The sequence below is a fragment of the Camelus bactrianus genome, chromosome 18 (genome assembly GCF_048773025.1).
Source record: "Camelus bactrianus isolate YW-2024 breed Bactrian camel chromosome 18, ASM4877302v1, whole genome shotgun sequence".
NCBI lineage: Eukaryota > Metazoa > Chordata > Mammalia > Artiodactyla > Camelidae > Camelus > Camelus bactrianus.
In genome coordinates this window covers 5194955-5216144 of record NC_133556.1, presented here as the reverse complement: position 1 = coordinate 5216144, position 21190 = coordinate 5194955, and the positions used below count along the sequence as shown (strand labels likewise).

The 21190-nt window shown below is 42.6% G+C and overlaps 1 protein-coding gene and 2 non-coding genes across 3 annotated transcripts in view; 2 read left to right on the top strand and 1 right to left on the bottom strand.

Moving 5' to 3' along the window:
• Positions 1-19812, top strand: part of KPNA7 (karyopherin subunit alpha 7) — a 29078-nt gene extending 9266 nt beyond the window's left edge. The window contains exons 4-11 of the mRNA XM_010965548.3: positions 3438-3520; positions 3941-4209; positions 5685-5767; positions 6339-6602; positions 8117-8350; positions 9823-10005; positions 13238-13384; positions 16447-19812. Coding sequence (XP_010963850.1) covers positions 3438-3520; positions 3941-4209; positions 5685-5767; positions 6339-6602; positions 8117-8350; positions 9823-10005; positions 13238-13384; positions 16447-16560 — 1377 coding nt within the window. The 3' untranslated portion in view covers positions 16561-19812. The remainder of the gene's footprint in view (positions 1-3437; positions 3521-3940; positions 4210-5684; positions 5768-6338; positions 6603-8116; positions 8351-9822; positions 10006-13237; positions 13385-16446) is intronic.
• LOC123611798 (U2 spliceosomal RNA) lies at positions 1612-1802 on the bottom strand. The gene has a single exon (XR_006718895.1). It is a non-coding gene; the product is annotated as a U2 spliceosomal RNA (small nuclear RNA).
• A 1046-nt stretch (positions 19813-20858) lies between the features above and the next one.
• On the top strand, positions 20859-20965 carry LOC123611800 (U6 spliceosomal RNA). Its single transcript, XR_006718904.1, has one exon. It is a non-coding gene; the product is annotated as a U6 spliceosomal RNA (small nuclear RNA).
• The last annotated feature ends 225 nt before the right edge of the window (positions 20966-21190 follow it).

Below are 21190 nucleotides of genomic sequence, written 5' to 3'. Positions count from 1 at the left end.
TTCCTTCTTCTTGCCTAATTAGCCTGTCTTGAGCTTCCAGTACTGTGCTGAATGAAAGTGACAAGAGTGGACATCCTATCTTGTTTCTGACCTTAGGGGAGACGTTTTCAGTCATTTATCATTAAGTATGACACTAGCTGTGGGTTTTTTTTAGATGCCTTTGTTAGGTTGAGGAAGTTCTCTTTTATTCCTAGTTTGTGTTGAATATTGTTTTAATCATGGAAGGGTGCTGGATCTTGTCAAACGCTTTCCCTGCATTTGTGGAGATGATCATGCCCCCCCCCCCCCCGTATATTCTATTAATATGGTATACGTCATTGATTTTCATAGATTGAATCACACTTGAATTCCTGCGTTAAATCACAGTTGGTAGTGATGTATAATTCTGTTCATGGGTTGATGCCTTTTGTTCTTTTAGAATTGGTTTAGCATTTTAATCCATATTCATTTTAATCCAATACTGTTCTGTACTTCCTCTTGTGGTATCTTTGTCTGGTTTGATATTGGGGTAATACTAGACTCATAGAATTAATTACTATTAGAAAGTTCCTCTCTCTTCTTTTTTGGGGGAAGAATTTGTGAGGGATTTATTTTTATTAATTTTTTTAAATGTTATTTTTTCTTTAAATGTTTGTGAAAATTCACCAGTGAAACCTGCTGTGCCTGGGCTTCTCTTTGTGGAAGTTTTCATTAAAAATTAATATTTCAGTTTCTTATTACAGGTCTATTTAGATTTTCTGTTTCTTATTGAGTCACTTTTGGTAGTTTGTGTTTCCAGGAATTTGTCCCATTCATCTAGGTTATCTAATTTGTTGGCATACTTTGTTCATATAGTCTCTAATATTATTAGTTCTATAAATTCAGTAGTAATGTCCCCAGTTTTATTCTTGGTTTTAATAACTTGAGTCTTCTCTATTTTTCCGTTCATCAGTCTAGCTAAAGATTTGCCATTTATGTTGCTCTTTTGAGTCAACTTGTTTCATTGATTTTTTTTCTTCTGTATTTTTCCATTCTGTTTCATTTATTTCCACTCTAGTATTTAATATTTCCTTCCTTCTAATTGTTTTGGGTTTAATTTTCTGTTTTATTTCTCTATTTTTAAGTGTGAAGTTAGATTATGGATTTGAGATCTCTCTAAATACATGCATTTATGACTATATATTTCCCTTGTAGCTCTGCTTTAGCTGCACCTCCTCAGTTTCGGTATATTGTCCTCAGCTTTGGTATATTGTATGTTTGTTGCATTCATCTCAAAGTATTTTCTAATTTCCCTTTTGATTTTCTCCTTTTGACCTGTTGGTTTAGGAGTTGTTTAATTTTCACAAATCTGTGTACTTCCCAAATTTTCTTCTAATGTTGGTTTTTAATTTTACTCCATTGCAGTTGGATTTTTTCCTATTTGGAGTTCATTAAGCTTCTCAGATGTGTAGATGAACTTCATCAAATTTGGGGTGTTTTTGGAAATCATTTCTTCAAATATACTTTCTGCCCCTTTCTCTCCTTTCCATCCTATTATGCATACGTTGATATGCTTGATATATAAGGATCTGTTCATTTTTGTCTTCATCTTTTTCCTTTTTTTTTTTTTTTAAACAATCTTTGTTCCCCTGAAGGGGGTGCACTATTCCTGGGCGTACTGCAATCCCAGGTCAATGCATGGAGTGGATGGAGCAAGCTCCTATTCCATCTCCCAGTTCCAAAAATCCGTTTAATTTATTGTCCTCGGAGGGAGGCTGTATCAGATATTAAGCTGGTAAGAACAGATACGACATTTGATCTTAGCTAAAAGGCCAAGAACCAATTCTTTATCTTCTTCAGGCTGGATAATCTCAACTGACCTGTCTTCAAGTTCACTGACTGGGTTTATTCTGTGTGCTCAGAGATGCTCTTGAGCCACTTGAATGAACTTTTCATTTTGTTGCTGTATTTTCCAATTCCAAAATTTCTAGTTGGCTCTGGTGAGACATCATTCGAAGACTTTCCTTTAGTTCTTAGACGTAGTTTGCCTTAGTTCTTGGAACATAAAGTCTTTGTTTAGTAAATCCAATGTCTGGTTCCCCAGAGACAGTTGCTATTGATTGCCTTTTTTTTTTTTTTTCTTCTTGTGTATATGCCATACTTTGCATGTCTTGTAATTTCTTTGACAACTAGTCATTTAAAATAATGTAGCAACTTTAGATATCAGATCCCCCCACCCCTTGCCCAGGGTTTGTTGTTGTTTCTCATTGTTTGTTTGCTCAGTGACTTCTGAATTGATTTTTGTGAAGTCTGTATTCTTTGTCATGTATAGTCACTGACTTCTCTGCTCAGTTAGCTTAGTGGTCAGCTAATGATTGGACAGAGATTCCCTTAAACATTTGGAAGCAAAAATTCACCCAGTCATTGCCAAGGGGTTCTGTGTGTATGCTGGGGCATGCCTTCAACACTCAGACGGTTGACAGTCCTGTCCTAAACCTTCATCTTCACTTGCACAGAGCCTCAGAGTCAGCCAGAGGTGAGACCTCAGCGCCTTCTCAGTTTCCTGTGAGCATGTGTACAGCCCTGTACATGCATATGAACTTCTAGATTTTCAGGAGTATGTTGGAGCTTTCAAAGTCCCAATGAACATGTTATTCCCAGTTTTGTCCTTTTTTTTGGTCAGTCTATTGTGCCCCCACCTGTTATCTAACACACACCCCCAAACCTAAGCAGCTGTGAAGTTGAACAACTTCCTCTAATTGTTTTTAACAAATACCTTCAGGGAAAAGACTTTTTGCATTGTGTGAGCTCTGACTCAAACAAAATAGACTCTTACAAATGAGGTCTCCCAGGAAACCACCAGATGGGTCAAATAATAATTCTCTGAGGATGAGGCTTTAAAGGAGAACTAACCTGTTCGGCCTCCTCTAGCAGCTGCTGGGCTGTTGGTTTTCAAGGCTGCCATGGAGCTAGGGGAGGAGGGGTGGGAATAAGACAAGGCAGAACCCCACAATCCTCGTTGTTCTTACTGAGATTTAGACATTTTTCATGAATATACCCTTTTTGACTCGGATAAAAATAATTGTTGCAAGCCTTTGGTCAGTTTCCAGAGTTCTAAAAAAGTTGATTCTGATTATTTTTCAGTTTTCTTGTTGGTTTTATGGGGGAGAGAATTTTGAGGTCCTTCCTCTGCCATTTTTGCTGACATTCGCTAGCATGTTCTTACTGCATGGGATTATAAAGGCGCTGGGGATCCCAGTAATGATGGGAATTACCCCTCCCCCAGAGCATGGGGAATGACCCACAAATCTGAGCCCTATGAGACCACCAGATGCTCTTCCCTCCCCTGATACAGAGCAGCATGTAGATGGGTACATACTGTTCAAGCCGGCTTCTCCTCATCAGACAGATGGCTGCACGGGATGGCCTCTGGGGTTCCCTTGGCAGAGACTCTGACTTGGATGTGTCTCTCCTTGCAGGTCAGCCTCACCCTGCAAGAAATAATCAATGGTGTGAATGCCTCAGATCCAGAACTGTGTTTCCAGGCCACTCAGGCAGCCAGGTATCACCAAACAGACTTCTCTTGTTGACAGATTCATAGCTAGAAATGGGTTCCAGTGGCCTGTTCGGTTTCTTGGCAGTGGCAAAATGCCCACACAAGGTAAGAAAGGCTAGTTCATCCAAAAGTGAGACCAAATTGCTCCTCTGCGCTGTCCTTGAGAACAGCTTAAGATATGCAAGTGTTGTCAGAGATGAATTGCTTAATTTAAATTGGCCTCTACAGACATCGTGGATCATAGATAACTAAAGGGGAGAACATTGCTCCATCACTGCACAGTGCTAGAGGCTAAACGCCAGGATATTAAGTAGCTCTGGCCCAGCCCTTTGTTTTGATACTTAGGAAGGCCAAAAGCATCCATAAAGGAGGTTTTTCGTACCCACCTGACCGGACGTGTTTGTTTTTCACTCTTGCACTGCAAAGGAAGATGCTGTCCCGGGAAAAGAACCCTCCTCTGAGGCTGATGGTTGAAGCTGGGCTCATTCCCAGGCTGGTGGAGTTCCTGAAGTCATCACCGCACCCCTGCTTGCAGTTCGAAGCAGCCTGGGCTCTCACCAACATCGCTTCAGGGACCTCAGAGCTGACTCGTGCTGTTGTGGAAGGAGGGGCCGTCCAGCCCTTGGTTGAGCTCCTGTCTTCCCCTCATATGACTGTGTGTGAACAGGCAGTTTGGGCCCTTGGTAATATAGCAGGTGAGGCTCTCCCCTCAGGACAAGGAAACAGCGGGCCTGGTGCGTGGTGCGACGGGAGGTCTCTGGGTAGTATTGCAGATTAGGCACTCTAAGTGTAAATTCCTAGAAATGAGGGTAGAGCTTTAGGTCGGTGGTAGAGTGTGTGCTTAGCGTGCATGAGGTCCTGGGTTCAATCCTTATTACCTCCATTAAAAAAATAAAATAAAATAAAAATAAATACCTAGAAATGCTGGGGAAAGTAGAATGGGATTTTCAAAAATTCAGTCAAGTTCAAAGGCTAAAAATGGAAGCTGAAACCAGACAATGTGGTCTGTTCTGAAGCTGCAGGCTACCTGGTGACACCTGCCAAGACCAAGGTCCTGCAGTCTCAGGTCTTAGTGGCTTCAGGAACAAAAGACAAGTCTTTGGTTCATGCAAAGTGGGGATTTTATGACAGACCCTTGCATGACCTAGGACCCTAGAAGAATTCTACCTCCAGTGATATTTGCCAAAGGAACATTAAAAAAAAAAAAAGTTTCTTTAGGATAAAAGCCTCCCCTGAAAATACAAACCTAAGATTGGCCTCATGGATTTGGGACTTGATGCTTAATTCCCCGCGTGGTCCAGGAAAGTGGAAACTGGGGGGTTAATGCTGCAGGGCTGGAAGCTCCAGGATCCCTGGCTGAATATAAATGCAATGCTCTCTGGGGGAAGTAAACTCAACTGGGCCCCTTGGGGTTTTGGCAAACTAAGAGCAGCCAGATATTAGCAATTTCAAGTTCAGAGAACCAACAATCCACCATGACTGAGTCAGCAGAAACAAACAGTATGATGAGACCTCCGAGGACTTCCGATAATGGGATTAGCAAACCCAGAATATAAAATAAGCCTGCTTTTTAAATGCTTGCAGAAATAAAGCACCTATTACAGAGATTTCGCCTTTCGCTTTGCTTGGTACAGCAAGGAACAGGCCAAACTGGGTGGTGTAGTTTCACTTGCACCTTGCCGGATGCGTGAACAATTACAAGCCGAGACTTTCAGGGTCTAAAGTGGGTGTTCCAGCCAAAGCAGCAGACAGCTGATGGCCAGCATCTATCCATCTCCTAGACTTTGTTCTGAGTTGCATTCGGAAGTTACTGCTCCATGCTAGTCTTCTGGGAAGTTAGTCTGGTCTGCAGTGGCCTTTGTCTCCTGAGAACCATGCTGTGAAATGGCGCCACCGTTTAAAGTGGTGCCCAGCTGACTGGCTCCTTTAGGTCTGCAGAAACTCTGTTTATAGCAATTCCTGCTGCGTGGTACCTGCTTTTCATGTCAGGCCGTCTATTCAACCAACACGTTGGAGACGCAGGATCAAGTTCATGGCACTGCTATCTACTTACCAACCCAGAAATGAGTTCTGGCCTCTCACCCTTCACACAGACTTTGAAAGGATTAGTCATCCACCCCAGGATTCTCTTTGTTCCCTCTCTGAGTGTCATGTTCTTATCTATTTGTAGGTGATGGCCCGGAATTCAGAGACAATGTTATCTCCAGCAATGCCATCCCATATCTGCTGGCCCTGGCTTCATCAAATGTACCAGTGAGTGTCTTTAAAAGGGGTTGCCTAGTGAGGTAACAAGTTCCCAAAGTTGGGAAATGGGGGATGTACTGGCTGGAGAGGTGCCAAGGATAGGGGTCGAAGGTCGCAGAGTGTGTTTCTATACTGGTGGGAGTGATCCAGGGGAGAGCGGTGATCCGGGGGACAGAATCTTGAGAGGCAAAACGTGATGGGATTCAGATGCAGGATAGGAAGACTGGTTGTCAAATAGAAGATGAGAAATGTGGTACAATTATAGGCAGGTGGGAAGACCAAGTAACTCCTGCTTGATCTTAGTTTTGTCAATGAAAAATGAACTTAGGTCATCAACTGACTCCGATGGGGAAGGACATTTTGAAGAATCTAAGGAAACCTCCATCTGACTTTTGAATATGAAACAAAGCTCATTCTCTGTGTCCCTGGTAGATTCATTACGTAGAACAAATTCCTGTTTGAAGCTGACACGGTTTGGTTCATGCAGGTCAATAACATTGATCAAAGATGGCAAGGACACATGGCCATCTGCACTTGTCCTTCTTTGCACCCAGTGCTGGAAGCAGTCTCCCTGTTACAGGTCACATTTCTGCGGAACATCGCGTGGACCCTGTCCAACCTGTGCCGGAACAAGAACCCGTACCCTTGTGATAACTCAGTGAAGCAAATGTTGCCTGCCCTCTTCCACCTCCTGCAGCACCAAGACAGTGAGGTTCTCTCGGACACCTGCTGGGCTCTGTCTTACCTCACTGAAGGCTGCGATGAGCGCATCGGCCAAGTGGTTGACACCGGGGTCCTGCCCAGGCTGGTGGAGCTCATGGCCAGCTCGGAACTCAATGTCCTGGTATGTTTCCTAGGTCTCGTCACTCTCTGTGTGGGTCTTCAGATTAGAGTCTGGGGGTCATCTTCACTCGAGCAGGTTTTGTTCTGCCCCTGACCCAGCTCTTCCAAAGTTGGTGTTCCTCCTTGTCCTTGAACCAAGCTTGTCACCTGCACTTCCCTGATCTCTGTTACTCTCTAGCCAAAGACCTGAATCTATTTTGACCCAAAATCCTAGTGGGTATTAAGTAACTTACTTTTTCTTGATCTGAGAACTAGAAAATATAGAAAAGCACCAATTAAAATTGCTTATAATCCTTCCTCCCAATGAACTATTCTTTTGTGGCCTTTCCTTCTACTGGTCTTTGCATGTAGGTGTTAACAAGCTGGGGTGTTTGTGTGTTAAGGTGAAGCTCGTAAACATTTGAATTTCTTACTCAAGTATAAAGGAAAATTTCTCCGTATCCTCTCACCACTTTGTTCTCTTAGATTACTTCAGATATAGGTGGAAAGTCAATAAAATCAAGGTCAAATAATTTACTCTGAGACATAGATCACTTATATAATTCTTGAAAATGTAGTTTGAAATGTGGGTATCCCTTTAAATTTCTATGTCTAGTCCTGTATATTATGCAGCCTTAGTGATCTTCTGTACTGAGATTAGCATAGTTTTCCTCGGAAGTTAAGGTTAGTGTGGGGGTGTTGTTGGGGGCGTGGAGGGTGTGAAGACAACATCTTGCAGAAGTCACTTGTCCCGGGGGTCTGGAGCCCACTTGGAACAGCCCTGACAAGGCTGTGATTGGCCTATAGAACTACCTCCACCTCTCACCTGGGTGGCAGATACATAGCATGATAGGCTAGGAAAACTCTAGAACTGTTGATGAGCTGAGCTAGGGCTGCCACTACATTGCAGAGAAAGAAAACAATAAATCCAGTCAGCCCTCCTAGAACAGTTGTCTTGAGCCCGATCATAGACCCATCCTGGGGACCTACGGAGTGATTAAGAGGGGGTTGGGGAATACACCAGAAAAGCCACTGGAATTTCATTACCTCCAATTAAATATACGACAGGAACTTGATATTCATGCTTAATGCAAATTCAGTAGAAATTATTACATTATACATATGATTAATTAAACAAGTTTCCCAGTGTAAGGATAGGAAAAGGCCAGCATCATTTCTCGATAAAAGCATCCCTTGACGTCTATCCCACTTGAGCTGGAACTACTGGGAGCCTGGCAAATACCTTTTTTTTTTTTTCAATGGAGGTGCTGGGGATTGAACCCGGGACCTCGTGCATGCTAAGCACACACACTGAGCTATACTCACTCTGCCCCCAAATACCTTTAAACTATGAAAACAGCCAAGGATGTATTGAATTAATAAGGATCAGGGGTATAATCACTGATCTCAGGCTTCCAGAGTGCCATCAGCATAGCATGACGGGTGTTTGGGAGGGCACAAAGCCTGGTGCAATGGGCACCTTCCTCTGGGATGCATTTGCAATACTTGGTTACACTTCTCGCCTTTTTCTTCCAGACGCCCTCTCTCCGCACTGTGGGGAACGTCGTCACAGGAACGGACCACCAGACCCAGCTGGCCATTGACGCAGGTGTACTGAGCGTGCTGCCCCAGCTCCTGTTGCACCCCAGGTCCTCCATTCAGAAGGAGGCAGCCTGGGCCCTGAGCAATGTGGCGGCGGGGCCCCGCCAGCACATCCAGCAGCTGATTACTTGCGGTGCCCTGCCTCCCTTGGTGGCTCTGCTAAAAAACGTAAGTGGCACACGTGGTGTCCGTGACACAAGGCTACTTTCAGGTGGGCCCTATGTTGAGCTCCTTCAGGTACTCAGATGCAGGCTGAGAAGCCAATGGAGGGAGATCATGACAAACCTGGGAAACACTGGTTTCCTAACTGTCCCTGAAAAAAGGAAGGGGCGTCTCATTTGGGACATCTCATTAAAATTTTAGAGGACTCAATGAGCCTTGCTCAATGAAAAGGGGACGCCACAGTTCAAGTATCCAGAAAAATCTGGAGCTGGTAAAGACTGGCTTATCTTTAGTGTTAAAATAATGTGCTGTCTACTCTTTGGCAAACGAAGGAGGAGGCTTGGTTTTGATCTAGGGGGAGGAGCATACCAGGTGACGGCGATACGATGCCCTGAAGAAAGACGGCCTTTGCAGTGTAAAGGTCACATTGATTAAAGCGGTGACATACACAGCAAATCCAGAAAAGCAATAACGCTTCCTTCTTCCTCCTGAGTCCCACTTCCTCTCCTCAGGACGACTATTATCGTAGCATTTCTTTTTATCATCTTTTGGTGAATGAGCTACGTTGAAACCATCTGCTTGGGAAACAAGCCAGGAGTGGTTGCCTTAGACTGGGGGCAGAGGAGGGACTGGCGATGTCCTGCTCTCTCTCTGGTTGACAGGTGGGTTCCCAGGTGTGCACTAGGTAGGAAAAACTAGGCCAGGCGGACAGCCCATGTCATGGCATCTCCCAGTCTGTAAGACGGACTTGCTATCCTGTGTTTGTGAGTCTGTACACGTTCTAATCAGAAACACTAGTCAGGAATCAAGGAGTAATTTTACTTTGAATTGTGCCTTTTGAAATATAACTTGCTTGGAGCCATAAGTTGTTTTAATTTTTAATTTTGTTTTAAACCGAGGTCACAGTTTTCCCTAGCCACAAGATGGGAATAACTCCTCCTGACCAGGGATAGAAGAATTCATGATAAATGACTCCCATCTCTCTGGGTGAACTGTGTTTTATAAATGTAAGGGATGCATTGAGTGATAGTTCAGGGGATTTTCTCTGTCACCTCCAGGCTGTGCTCAGGTTTGTGACTCTGGAACGTCTTGTCCAAAGTTTTACTGGGGCAGAAAGACTAGAACTGTAGGCGTAGTTCACTCTAACCTAAAAATTCCCCATGTGATTTCTAAGCAAGATTGATTCCCTGCATTGGCTTATGTTAGTTGTATTTTTTCTACAAACTGACTTAAGGAAATGAGTCTGTTTGAACTCAGAACCTCCCTCTAAGACCATATATGAGCCTGCCTTTCCTCCCTCCCAGCTTCTGAAAGATGCTGTCTTCTCAAGAACTAAAGGCAAGTCACCAAGGGGGTCTGTGTAAATTACACATATGGTCCTGCCTGTCACCAGCTAACCTAGAAACTGAACCACGTTGGCATCACTGTATTTGAGTTCTTCAGGGTCTGTCAGGAATGTAAATGTTCTCTTTCTGCAGGGAGAATTTAAAGTCCAGAAAGAGGCTGTCTGGACAGTGGCTAACTTCACAACAGGGGGCACTGTGGACCAGCTGATCCAGCTTGTCCAGTCTGGAGTCTTGGAGCCACTGATAAATCTGCTCACCATCCAAGACACCAAAATTGTTATCATCATCCTCGACGTCTTCTCTTTTATCCTCCAGGTGAGCTGTTCTGAACAGGTTGGTTTCCAAATAGCAGTCTCCAAATGAAGATGTTTAATTTGGTTCTTAAAACCGAAGTAGGGATTCTCTTTCCTCTCCGTTCCCCAACCCCCTCCCTCTGTCCACACATCCTACAGATAACAAAACAAGAGGCCTTTCAAAGAAGGTCCATCACCTTCATTTTCTCAGATAAGTGTTTTAATGCCCAGTACTGGTATTAGATGCTTAGGAAATGACAAAGTCCTTGCTCCAAAAGAGTTGATGTATTGGTGGGGAGGGGAACAGACACGTCAGGTGGAGAGTTACTGGTAGCACATCTGATAAAGGGGTGTTTCCTGATAAAGGGGCTTCGAGTGGGGAGGGGATGGTGGTCTCTTATACGCAGTAGTTAGGGGAAACCTGATTGAGGAAGAACACTTAAGCAAAGATGTGAAAGAAGTGAGTGTGTCTTGTGGGTATCTGGGGAACATCCCTCTAGGAACCTAAAAAAGGCAAGGAGGGGGTGTGGCCAGAGCAGAGCAAAGGGACAGAAGGTGTGGTAGAAGACAGGCTCAAGGTATCCAGGGGCCAGATCACAGAAGGTCTGTGGGAACTTTGACTTACTGAGTGAGACAGAGAAACCAATCAAAGGTTTGAAGCAAGAAAAGAAAAAGTCAGTGGGCCACATGGCTGGCTCTCTTTGAGAAGGCTAAAACATGGGACCTAATTGCAGGAGCAGCAAGAAGTTAGCAGGAATAGACCCTGAGGGGCCATCCTAGAATTCTTTTTCCATTCAAGTATGTGGCTGGGATAATGGACTACAAAGCCTTGAATTAGAATTCTAGAAAAGTCTTATTTCTAAAATAAAGGCAAGTTAAGCCAATATTGTCACACTATTTGTGTCAGTTGTATACTGCATAACAAATTACCCCTTAGTGGCTTAAAACAAACATGTATTGTCTCACGTAGTTTCTGGGGTTAGGAACCCAAGGGCGGCTTAGCTGGATATTTCTGGTTCGTGAAACCGGGGCTGCAGTCTCATCTGAAGGCTTGATGCAGGCTGGAGGATCGGCTTCCAAGATGACTCACTCACATGCCTGGCAAGTTACTCTCCCCACATGGATTCCCTGGGACTGCTGGAGTATTCTCCAACATGGTAGCTTCCTCTGAGGCAAGTAAACGCAGAAAGCAGGGAGGAAGCCCCAGTGTCTGTTAAGACCTATTAAGGAGGTTGTTTCAACAACATCCTGTTGGTTACACAGATCAGCCCATTTCAACATGGGAGGGGGCTACACAAGGGCATGAATACCAAGAGGGCAGGGATCACCCAGGGCCATCTTAGAGGCTGGTTATATTCATTACGTTAAGGTCTTTTTAGATGTGACTAAGTCTTTTGAAAAGTTTCAAAGTTAACACCAGGGGACTCCTTTTTAAAAGCTCACTTTAAGCATCCTTTTCATGTAACTGTCTCAGAAAGAACTGACCTGAGTCAAGAACGGATTAGAAACAGCCCATTTAGACACTAAGACTTTGAGTGAATCACAGATAAAGAGTAGAGACTTAGCAGCCAGTAGGCAAAACTGGACATAAAAAATTTGTGAAAGCACACTTGTGGGCTAAAGAAATTTAACTTCATCTGATTCATTTGAATTAAACACTTGGGATTGTTTTTCTGGGGAGAGTCTGGGCGAATCACTTCTAATGGACCAGTGAAGCCCCTGTATCAGATAGTGGCACAGAGGACAGTGAGAAAGATCAAGATGAAAAGGAAAAAACTTCAAATGGGCATCAGAGTGGATGAGGTTCTTTGAAGTTACTTTGGGGCCATCTGTTCTGTCAAACTCCACAATCCTTCCCCAGGCTCCTACTGCCCTGGGTCATCCCCGACTTCTCAGTTTTCTTTGAGGCTGACCTATCACGTTGGTTCCTGCCTCAGTTTCTTCACTCAAAGCCAAGAATTCGTTTTGGACCTACAGACAGGACTAGAGAGTATCAAGGCTTAGACAAAAGTGCAAATTCTCATCAGATAAACACTATGGCCTAAACAATATTTCATTTGACCCACAGGAGGTTTTTAAATTACTACTCACAAAATAGCGAGCATGGTCCCATCGGACGCCAAAGTTTTGTCTTTATCTCTCTCCACTTCCCCAAAATATGCTATTTACTGAACAATGTTTTATAGTTCTCAGCATATAGGTTTTTCACTTCTTTGGTCAGGTTTATTCCTGAGTATTTTATTTTATTTTTGATGTGATTTGGGGTTTTTTTTTTTTTGACTTTCCCTTTCTGCTATTTAATTGTTAGTATAAAGAAATGCAACAGGTTTCTGTATGTTTGATGTTGTATCCTGCTACCTGGTGAATTTTTTTATCAGTTCTAGGAGTTTTTGTGTGGAATCTTTAGGGTTTTCTATATATCATGTCATCTACATATAATTCCCTTTCAATTTGGATCCCTTTTATTTCTTTTTCTTGTCTGATTGCTGTGGCTAGGGCTTCCAGTACTATGTTGAATGGAAGTGGTGAGGCTGGGCATGTTTGTCTTGTTCCAGATTTTAGTGGAAAATTCACCATTGAGTATTATGTTGGCTGTAGATTTGTCATAAATAGCTTTTATTATGTTGAGATACATTCCCTCTATACCCACTTCAGTGAGAGGCTTTTATCATGAATGGATGTTGAATTTTATCATTGCTTTTTTTGTATCTCTTGAGATACTCTTGAGGTTTTGTATGTACAAATGTTGTGTTTGTGAATAGCCCTGGATGATAAATCCAATGGTCAGTGTTAGATTAAATCCAGTCACATTATTTGTTCCCATGAACTTCATCAGTTGCCATGGTGTGGCTTCCCTTATCAAGGGTCTCCTGCTTGACCTCTCAAGGCTTTCCAGGGAGTGCAGGGCAAGAACTTCTGCATTTACATAGCATTACTTGAAGATCATTTCCTCTGTATTAGAAGCAATTTCCACTAATTAGAAGGTTACCTACTGGATAGTGGTGGTGTTAGATTTATGGATGGTGGCATATACAGCAAAGGAGATACTGTATTCTGTGTAATGAAGATAAACCTCAATAGTTATATGATAAATATCCAGAATGAGAGGAAGATAGTGCAATTTTAACTCAATCTGGAAAAAGTAAAACTGCCATTGCCCAATGTGAAATGGGTAGCTTGGTCTGATTCTACTGGAATGAAGCCCCACCTCCTAAGAGCTTTGGCCCAGAGTCTCCGTCTTATCTGGCCTGCAGGCAGCAGAGAAGATTTCTCAGAAGGAACACATGTGTCTTCTGATAGAAGGACTTGGTGGGGTTGACAGAATTGAGGCTTTGCAACTCCACGAGAACTATCAGGTTGCCCTGACTGCTTCAAACATTATTGAGAGACACTTCTGTGAGGTAAGTGGCCAGAGCATCAGAGACTGCCCAGCCCTCCTGGTGAACCATCTCTGCAGGTGATCACCTGGCAGGTACCTGAGCTGTTCCCATGAGGTGGGTGACGGACAGGCGGGCTTCTCTCTTGACTTAGCCCCAAGTTACTCCCCCTCCATGTTATCCGGACTCTTGGAAACTGCTCTAGTCCCACAGAATCTTGTCCTGCTGCCTCTGGTGTAGAATTTCACTCTTGTTTTTGTTTTTTTTTCCTTACTTGGCTCCTTTGGGGGAGCGGGAGGGAAGGACATTGATGCTAAAGTGACTTTTTACTGAGAAATACAAACAACGAAGGCAGACCCAGTTTTTGAAAAACCGCTTTGCTACTTCCTTCTGTCTCTTTCCAGAATATGGTGTTTGGGGATGAAGTCTACAAAAGGCTCCGAGTTTCCTGCAGGAGCAGGGGATAATGGTCAGATAGCATTAGATACTTCCGAAACACTTTTTATGGTAGTAAAACATATGTAACATAAAACTTACCATTTAAACCATTGTTAAGTGTACAGTTCTCTGGCATGAAGTACATTCACACAGTCATACAACCATCACCACCGTCCATCTCTAGAACTTTTTCATCTTTCCAAACCGAAACTCTATCCCCATTAAACAATAACCGCCCCATCCCACTACCACCCCCCAGGCCCTGGTAACCACCATTTCACTCTCCTTCTCTGTGAATTGGAATATTAAGTACCTCAGAAGTGGAATCATACGGTATTTGTCCTTTTTGTGACTGGCTTATTTCACTCAGCATCATGTCCTCAGGGTTCATCTGTGTTGTAGCACGTGTCAACATTTCCATCCTTTTTAAGCCTAAGTAATACTTTGTTGTATGGATATACTACATTTTGTTTATTCATCCATCAGTGGACACTTGGGTTGTCCTTTTGGGTATTGTGAATAACACCGCTATGAATAAGGGAATAGAAATGTTAGAATTCCTGCTTTTAATTTTTTTGGGTATACCCCAAGTTGGAATTGTCATATCATACAGTAAATCTGTTTTTGATTTTTGAGGAACCTCCATCCTATCCCCCAGAGTGGGCGCACTATTTTACATTGCCACTCGCAACACACAAAGGTCCCCACTTCTCAACATCCTTGCCCATGCTTGTTTTCTGGGGTTTATTTTAAATCACAGCCACTTAAAATGGGTATGAAGTAGTGTCCCAGTGTGGTTTTTCCTTCTTTCAGTTTTATTGAGCTATAATTGACACACAGCACTGCGTAAGTTTAAGGCGTACAGCATAATGATTTGACTTACATGCATCATGAAGTGATTACTACAGTTAGGTTAGCATCTCACCCGTCATCTCACAGACACAAAGTAAAAGAAATACAGCAAAAAAATTCTTTTTTCTTCTGACAAAAGAACTCTTAGGATTTACTCTCTTAACAACTTTTATAGATAAGATACAGCAGTGTTAATTATATTAATCATTTCTGTTACATCCCTAGTACCTATTTATCTTATAACTAGAAGTTTGTACCTTTTTGAATACCTTCATCCAGTTCCCCCACCCTCTACCCTCTCACCTCTCGTAGCCGTAAATCTGATGTCTTTCTCTATGACTTTATTTTAAAAGTATAATTAACCTATAACACTGTTAGTTCTTGATGCACAGTATAGTAATTTGATATTTCTACACATGTCAAAATGATCGAGGCAAGTGTGGTTACCATACAAAGATATTACATAGTTATTGACTAGTCCCCACACTGTACATTTCATACCATGACACATTTATTTTTTAACTGCAAGTTTGTATTAATCTCCCTCACCTATTTATCTCATCTCCACCCACCCGCCCCCAGCAACCACCTATTTGTTCTCTGTACCTGTGTCTCTATTTCTGTTGGGTTTGTTCATTTGTTTTGTTTTTTAGATTCCACATGTAAGTGAAATCATACAGTATTTGTCTTTCTCTGTCTGACTTCACTTGGCCCAATACCCTCTAGGTCCATCCATGTTGTCACAAATGGCATGATTTCATTCTTTTTATGGCTGAGTAATGTTCCATTGTTTATATATCACATTTTCTTTATCCATTCATCAATCGATGGGCACTTAGGTTGCTTCCATATTGGCTATTGTAAATAGTGCTGCAATGAACATAGGTGTGCGTGTATCTTTCTGAATTAGTGTGTTCATTTTCTTTGGATAAATAACCAGGCGTGGAACTGCTGAATTGTATGGTAGTTCTGTTTTTAATTTTGGGGACAATTAGGGGTTTACTCTGTTGGGTGTCCAGCTTGAATCATGACCAAAATCCATACAATAAATACGACCAGGTTGGTGGCTCTTCCTAACGGAGGCAGCTAGTCTCAGTATGGGACTGAGAGATTGCTCTCGAAGCAGAGAAGACCCAAAACAGCGATTAGCATCTTCTGAGTTAAAGATTCCTAAGAAAACTTCATAATTAGGAAACTCGTCCCTTTAAGTGAAGTCAGATCCCTAGGGCTCCTCCAAGGGCTGCAAGTCCACGACTTCTGATCCAGAAGTGATAGCTGTACCCTCTGTCTTCTTACTCACTCTAATGTTCCATGTATCAAAACTGCTTTTAAAAGTAAGCCAGACACAAATGAACCAATACTGTGTGATTCCACTTACACGAGGGACCTCATAGAGATGGCAAGTGGAATGGTGGTTGCCAGGGGCTGGGAGCAAGAGGGGAGTGGAGAGCTATTGTTTAACGGGTACAGAGTTTTGGTTTGAAAAGATGAAAATGTTCTGGAGATGCATGGTGGGGGTCGCGAAGCAATGTGAGTGTCCTTAATGCCACTGAATAGTTCAGTTAATGGTGAAAGATGGTAACTTTTATGGTATGTATGTTTCACTATGCACACAAACTGCATTTAAGGTCCAGCCTGAGAAACAGTTCAATGTTTCTCTCCTTCAGTCTCTCCTCTGGGGAGCCTCAGGCTGACTTAGAGCAAATTCTAATCCATGGAAGATGTTAAGAAGTCAACTGTGCAGTACTAATGTGCCAGGAGCCTGGAGGTATAACCGTGTCTCTTCTCCCCCAAAGGAAGAAGAAACTGGCACAACATTACCGGCCCTGGACCAAGATCATGAATTCTTAAAGCACTTAACAAAAACATACCAAAGCTCTGAAACCTCCAAACCAGGGACCAAACCCTAGGAGGCACTTCTCTAAGAGCCCCTTTCTCTCAGTGCACCACAGGTGTAAAGCTTTTTAAAATGAATGTTAATAAAACTTCCCACCCTTTCACCTCCATCGATTAAAAAGCAGTTAAACCACTTACACCTTAAAGCCACGTAGAATCCAGCTCCTAAGAACATGTGGTTTCGTGGTTGCCCTTTAAGGGCTTCAGGGAGGATCTGCAAAACAGAGTAGAGTGGTCTACAGCTACCTAGACGAACTCTGCCGTGCAGACTTGGTTTAACCGGTGTCTCTTAGATTTGCTTGACTGTGGTCCCCCTTCCCTTCTCTTTTTCATGTAATGCCTGTTAATACAGAACATCCTTCAAGGAAGGCTGTGCGGGCAGTAGTTGAAAGGAGAGAGACTGGGATGGGAAGGACCTAGAAGTACAGTGCAAGGTGATGCGGTAATGGGAGTGGGATGTGTATGTAAAGGAGGGTTAGACTTGCTTTGTATAATGTGAGTGTAGAGATGAGATGAAGTTCTATTTTGCTCTAAAGCATCCCACCGAAATGTCATGCCCAGAGCATGTCTTTGCTGGTCCCTGATAGGGAAGGAGGAAGGTGTGGGTGTCCACCCAAAATACAGCTGAAACACGCTTCTCATTTGGTGGTGAGAACACACCTATGATTGAGTGGAGGCTGGGCCTTCCAGTCGGCATCCTCATCTCCATCTGTGGTGACACTCTGCCCGCGGCTGAGGGCTGTGTTGGTGGGACGGGATCCCCAAAGTGTTCTCTCCCACCAGGGAAGGGAGGGGACCTAGGAGATTCCTTTTGACTCCCTCTTTTGTTCATCAGCTCAGAATATCCTAGCTGGGCACATCTTTGCCCAAGAGGAATCTCACTCTCTGAGAACTTTGAGTCTGACACCCAGGGATTGGGCCCAGAGGAAACAATTGGCAAGTGTTTGCTTACGCAAGGGAGCGGGTCTTCTCAGTGGCTTCCTGCTTCTTGAAGGCTGCCCTTTGGTCCATTACACTCTCCTGTGTTTCTCCCATGGATTCTCTTTTTTTGTTCAAGTAGCCAGAGATTGTTTCTGTTGCTCACAACTTGAGAGTATCTTAACTGACCCACATGAAGAGTGAAACACTGAACGGTAACTAGTTAGGATTTCAATCCGCAAAACCTATTTAATCCCAGTCTGACAAGATAGGCATTGTACCAAACCAGAATTTTTATGTTAAAAATATAATGCAAAAAGTATAAATTATATATAAAATACATTACAAGTATATATGTAATGGCTTATATATTATATATATATATAAACATATTTTGAAAAATTACAAACAAAACTAAGAATGGGCAAAAAAATGATCCTACCACTCCAGCACAACTATTTTCATATTTGTGTTTTCCTTCCAGTTTGAGTCAATGTGCATTTTAATTTTTTTAACCTGATTGGGATCAGATTCTTTTTCAACTTTTTAAAATATCAATTTTTTCCCCATCACTGTTTCCCCTATCAGCAGAGTGAGGGGTGAGGAGAAAGCAGAAATGGGGGAGGTGGTTTGCAAAAATACTTCTTTGAGAAAAAACATCTTAATTTAAAAAAGAAGTTTGAAACCCTGTTGAGGTCATAGTTACCTTTATGGTCTGACCTTGCTGGCTCAAACTAGCTCTTTTCTGTCTTCAAATTGCTAGCTTCTTTTCTCTCCAAATATTCTTTACTGAAATTGCACAACAAAGGAGTGTTTGTGGTTTAAAGATACTGATACCAACTTGTGCAGCAAAGTTTTCAAAGAAGGAGCTACTTGCCTATTATACATGGTTTGGGTGCAAAGAAGTGGTGTTAGTCACCCTCTGGCTGGGGGCCCACGTGCTGGGGCTCGGCGTGTTGGGGTAACTGGCAGAGCAATAGAAACAAGGAGTAGCTGGCTCTGTCAATTTTATGATGTAAAAGCTGAACTGGAAAAACTCTGACCCTCTTGCATTTATCCCATATTTGTTACGTATCATAGAAGAAATGTCATTCTCTTGGTTAACTGCGTACACATCATAATTTATCTACTGTCTCTCTGGAACAGTGTCTGTTTGACGATACTAGCCCACAATCCTTGAGGCACAGCAGGGAAGAGAACTGGGCTTAAAGTCTCGGCTCTGGATTCCAGTCTGGGCTCATTTTCTAAATCCTCTGTTCTTTCATGCCTTATCTGTCAATTCTTTTCATTCCTTTGGGCTTCAGGTTTTCATCTGTAAGATAAGGGTGTGGGATTACATAAATGAATAGTTGTATGTTTTTGTGTTTTATTTTATGTGAGACTCATAACAACACAAGAGGTAGGTGGGACAAAAATGCTCATCGATTTCCAAATAAAGAAACTGTAGCTCATGAGGTTATCTCATTGGTTCTGCTTTTTTAAGTAAAAGAAAAAGCAGGGCCTCAAGTCCAACCTGACACAGTGCAGCTTGCTTCCTCCAGAGCAAGTGATCTGAGGGTGTGTGCATGGTAGAGAGAGTGCCCAAGACAGAAGCCACTGCCCTTGATCACCTCATCTCAGAAGGGATGTGCCATCACCCTGCCATGTGCTGTGGGTTATATAGACTGACCCTAGTAGAATGTGGGAGGGGCTGCGCAGGTGTGTGGAGACCAGGAGACAGGGATCGCTGGGAGTCACCTTGGAGGCTGGCTACCACCGCCTACCACCCTACCATGTGTTTGCATTTTAAAAGACCTCATTGTGATAACAGCCTGGAGTCAGTGACGTCTCAGCGAAGAACCCGGGAGAGAGAAAGAAGAACCAAATGGAAATTTTAGAAATGAAAAATGCAATTACAAACTAAAGCTTTACTGAATGGACTCAGTGGCAGAATGGAGGAGATAGAAGAAAGCAGCAGTAGGCCTGAAGAGAGAGCATTAGAAGGAGTTAAACATCTAGGTCCAACTGCCAATTTACAGGATGTCCAGATGACAGGGCAAAACGTCAGCCTGCACTGCAGACAGGCAGTCAGCGAATCCAGGCTGAGAAACTCTGCAGGACAAACCACTCAGTTTCTTTATCTAATAAATTCCAAATTAAGAGTCGCCCACAGGGGGAAACTGTAAGTTAAGAGACTTAAGACACATTGACCGTCCAGAATGTGTGTACTTATTTGTATTCTGATTACAGCAAGTATAGAAATAAATAAAACGCATCTGACGTTTGGAAACTTGAACACTGAACTGAAGTTCGATATTAAGGAAGTATTAATTTTTTACGTTTAATGTTAAAGCTATGTTAATTTTAAGTGTCATTTTTTGAGACAAGCACGGAATGACGGCAGATGCAGTGACGTTTTGAACGACCAGACACAAAATCTTTGTGTTCCACTGCCGTTATCTTTTTGAAGATATTACTTTGAAACAAATTACTCTGATGATGGCTGGTAGGGCTAGTGATAGGTCCATCCATGGTACAGGTAGTTATTGTACTGTTCTGTTTTTTTCCCCCAATGTGGACATTTGAAGCTCTCCATAGTTAAAAGTTAGGGAGGAGAGAGTATAGCTCAGTGGTAGGGTGCGTGCTTAGCATGCACGAGGTCCTACATTCAATCCCCAGTGCCTCCACTTAAAAAAAAATTGAAAATAAATAAACCTAATTACCTACCCCCCATTTTTTAAATTTAAAAGTTAAAAATAAAAAGACTTCAGAACAATAACAAGTTAAGAGAAAAGAAGCCATCATATCCTCTTACTCCAGGAGGTTAATCCCCTGCCCCTTCCCCACCCTGGCAGTAAACTGGAAGTTTTCTCCATTGGGTCAAAAAGATCTCTGTATTAAGATACACTGGGCAAGGTTAAAAGCAGATTTATCACGCTGAGTGCCTGGGGATTAAGTAACTTACGCGGGGAATGGTAAGCCCCCTCCCCTCACCCCTACATCCCACTGGGTAAATAGAATGCTGCCAGCCAGGTGTGTACCCTCCAGGTGGGAGACTAGAAGATTCTCCTCTGGGAAATCCGACCACCCCAAGAGGAAAGACCTAAAGATGCTAACATTGTGAACTCCACAGGGAAACAACCCTGTCAGATTATCCCAGGATCTCAGAGCTTCTGATTAGCTTTTTAGTACCTCACTCTTAAATGAACAGGCCAGAGGCTGCCAAGAATCACTGGACATTTGAGGAAGACCTCTGACATAATAGAGGCAAAAACAAATGGCACTTGTGGGAGATTTGGAAGAAAAGCCATGCAAAGAAAAAATTAACCAATCCTAGTATCATTAATATACTCAAGAGATCAAGATACTGCTTCCAAGAAGCAAAAATAGGATGCTACTTCAAAAAAAACCCCAGATACTTGCTTCGGCAGCATATATACTAAAATTGGAACGATACAGAGAAGACTAGCATGGCCTCTGTGTGAGGATGACAGGGAAATCTGTGAAGCATTTCATATTTTTTTGTAGTAAGCTATAGTGAAAAAGAATATGGAAAATCTGTATAACTGAATTACCATGCTGTACATAAATTGACTATACTTTAATAATAAAAAAAAGCCCAAGAACCAAAAGCACTCTTAGAAATTAAAAATACATAGTAGAAATGAAAATAACTCAACAGTAGGGTTGGAAGATGAAGTTGAGGAAATCTCCCATAAAGTGGACCAAAATGATGAAGATAAAAAA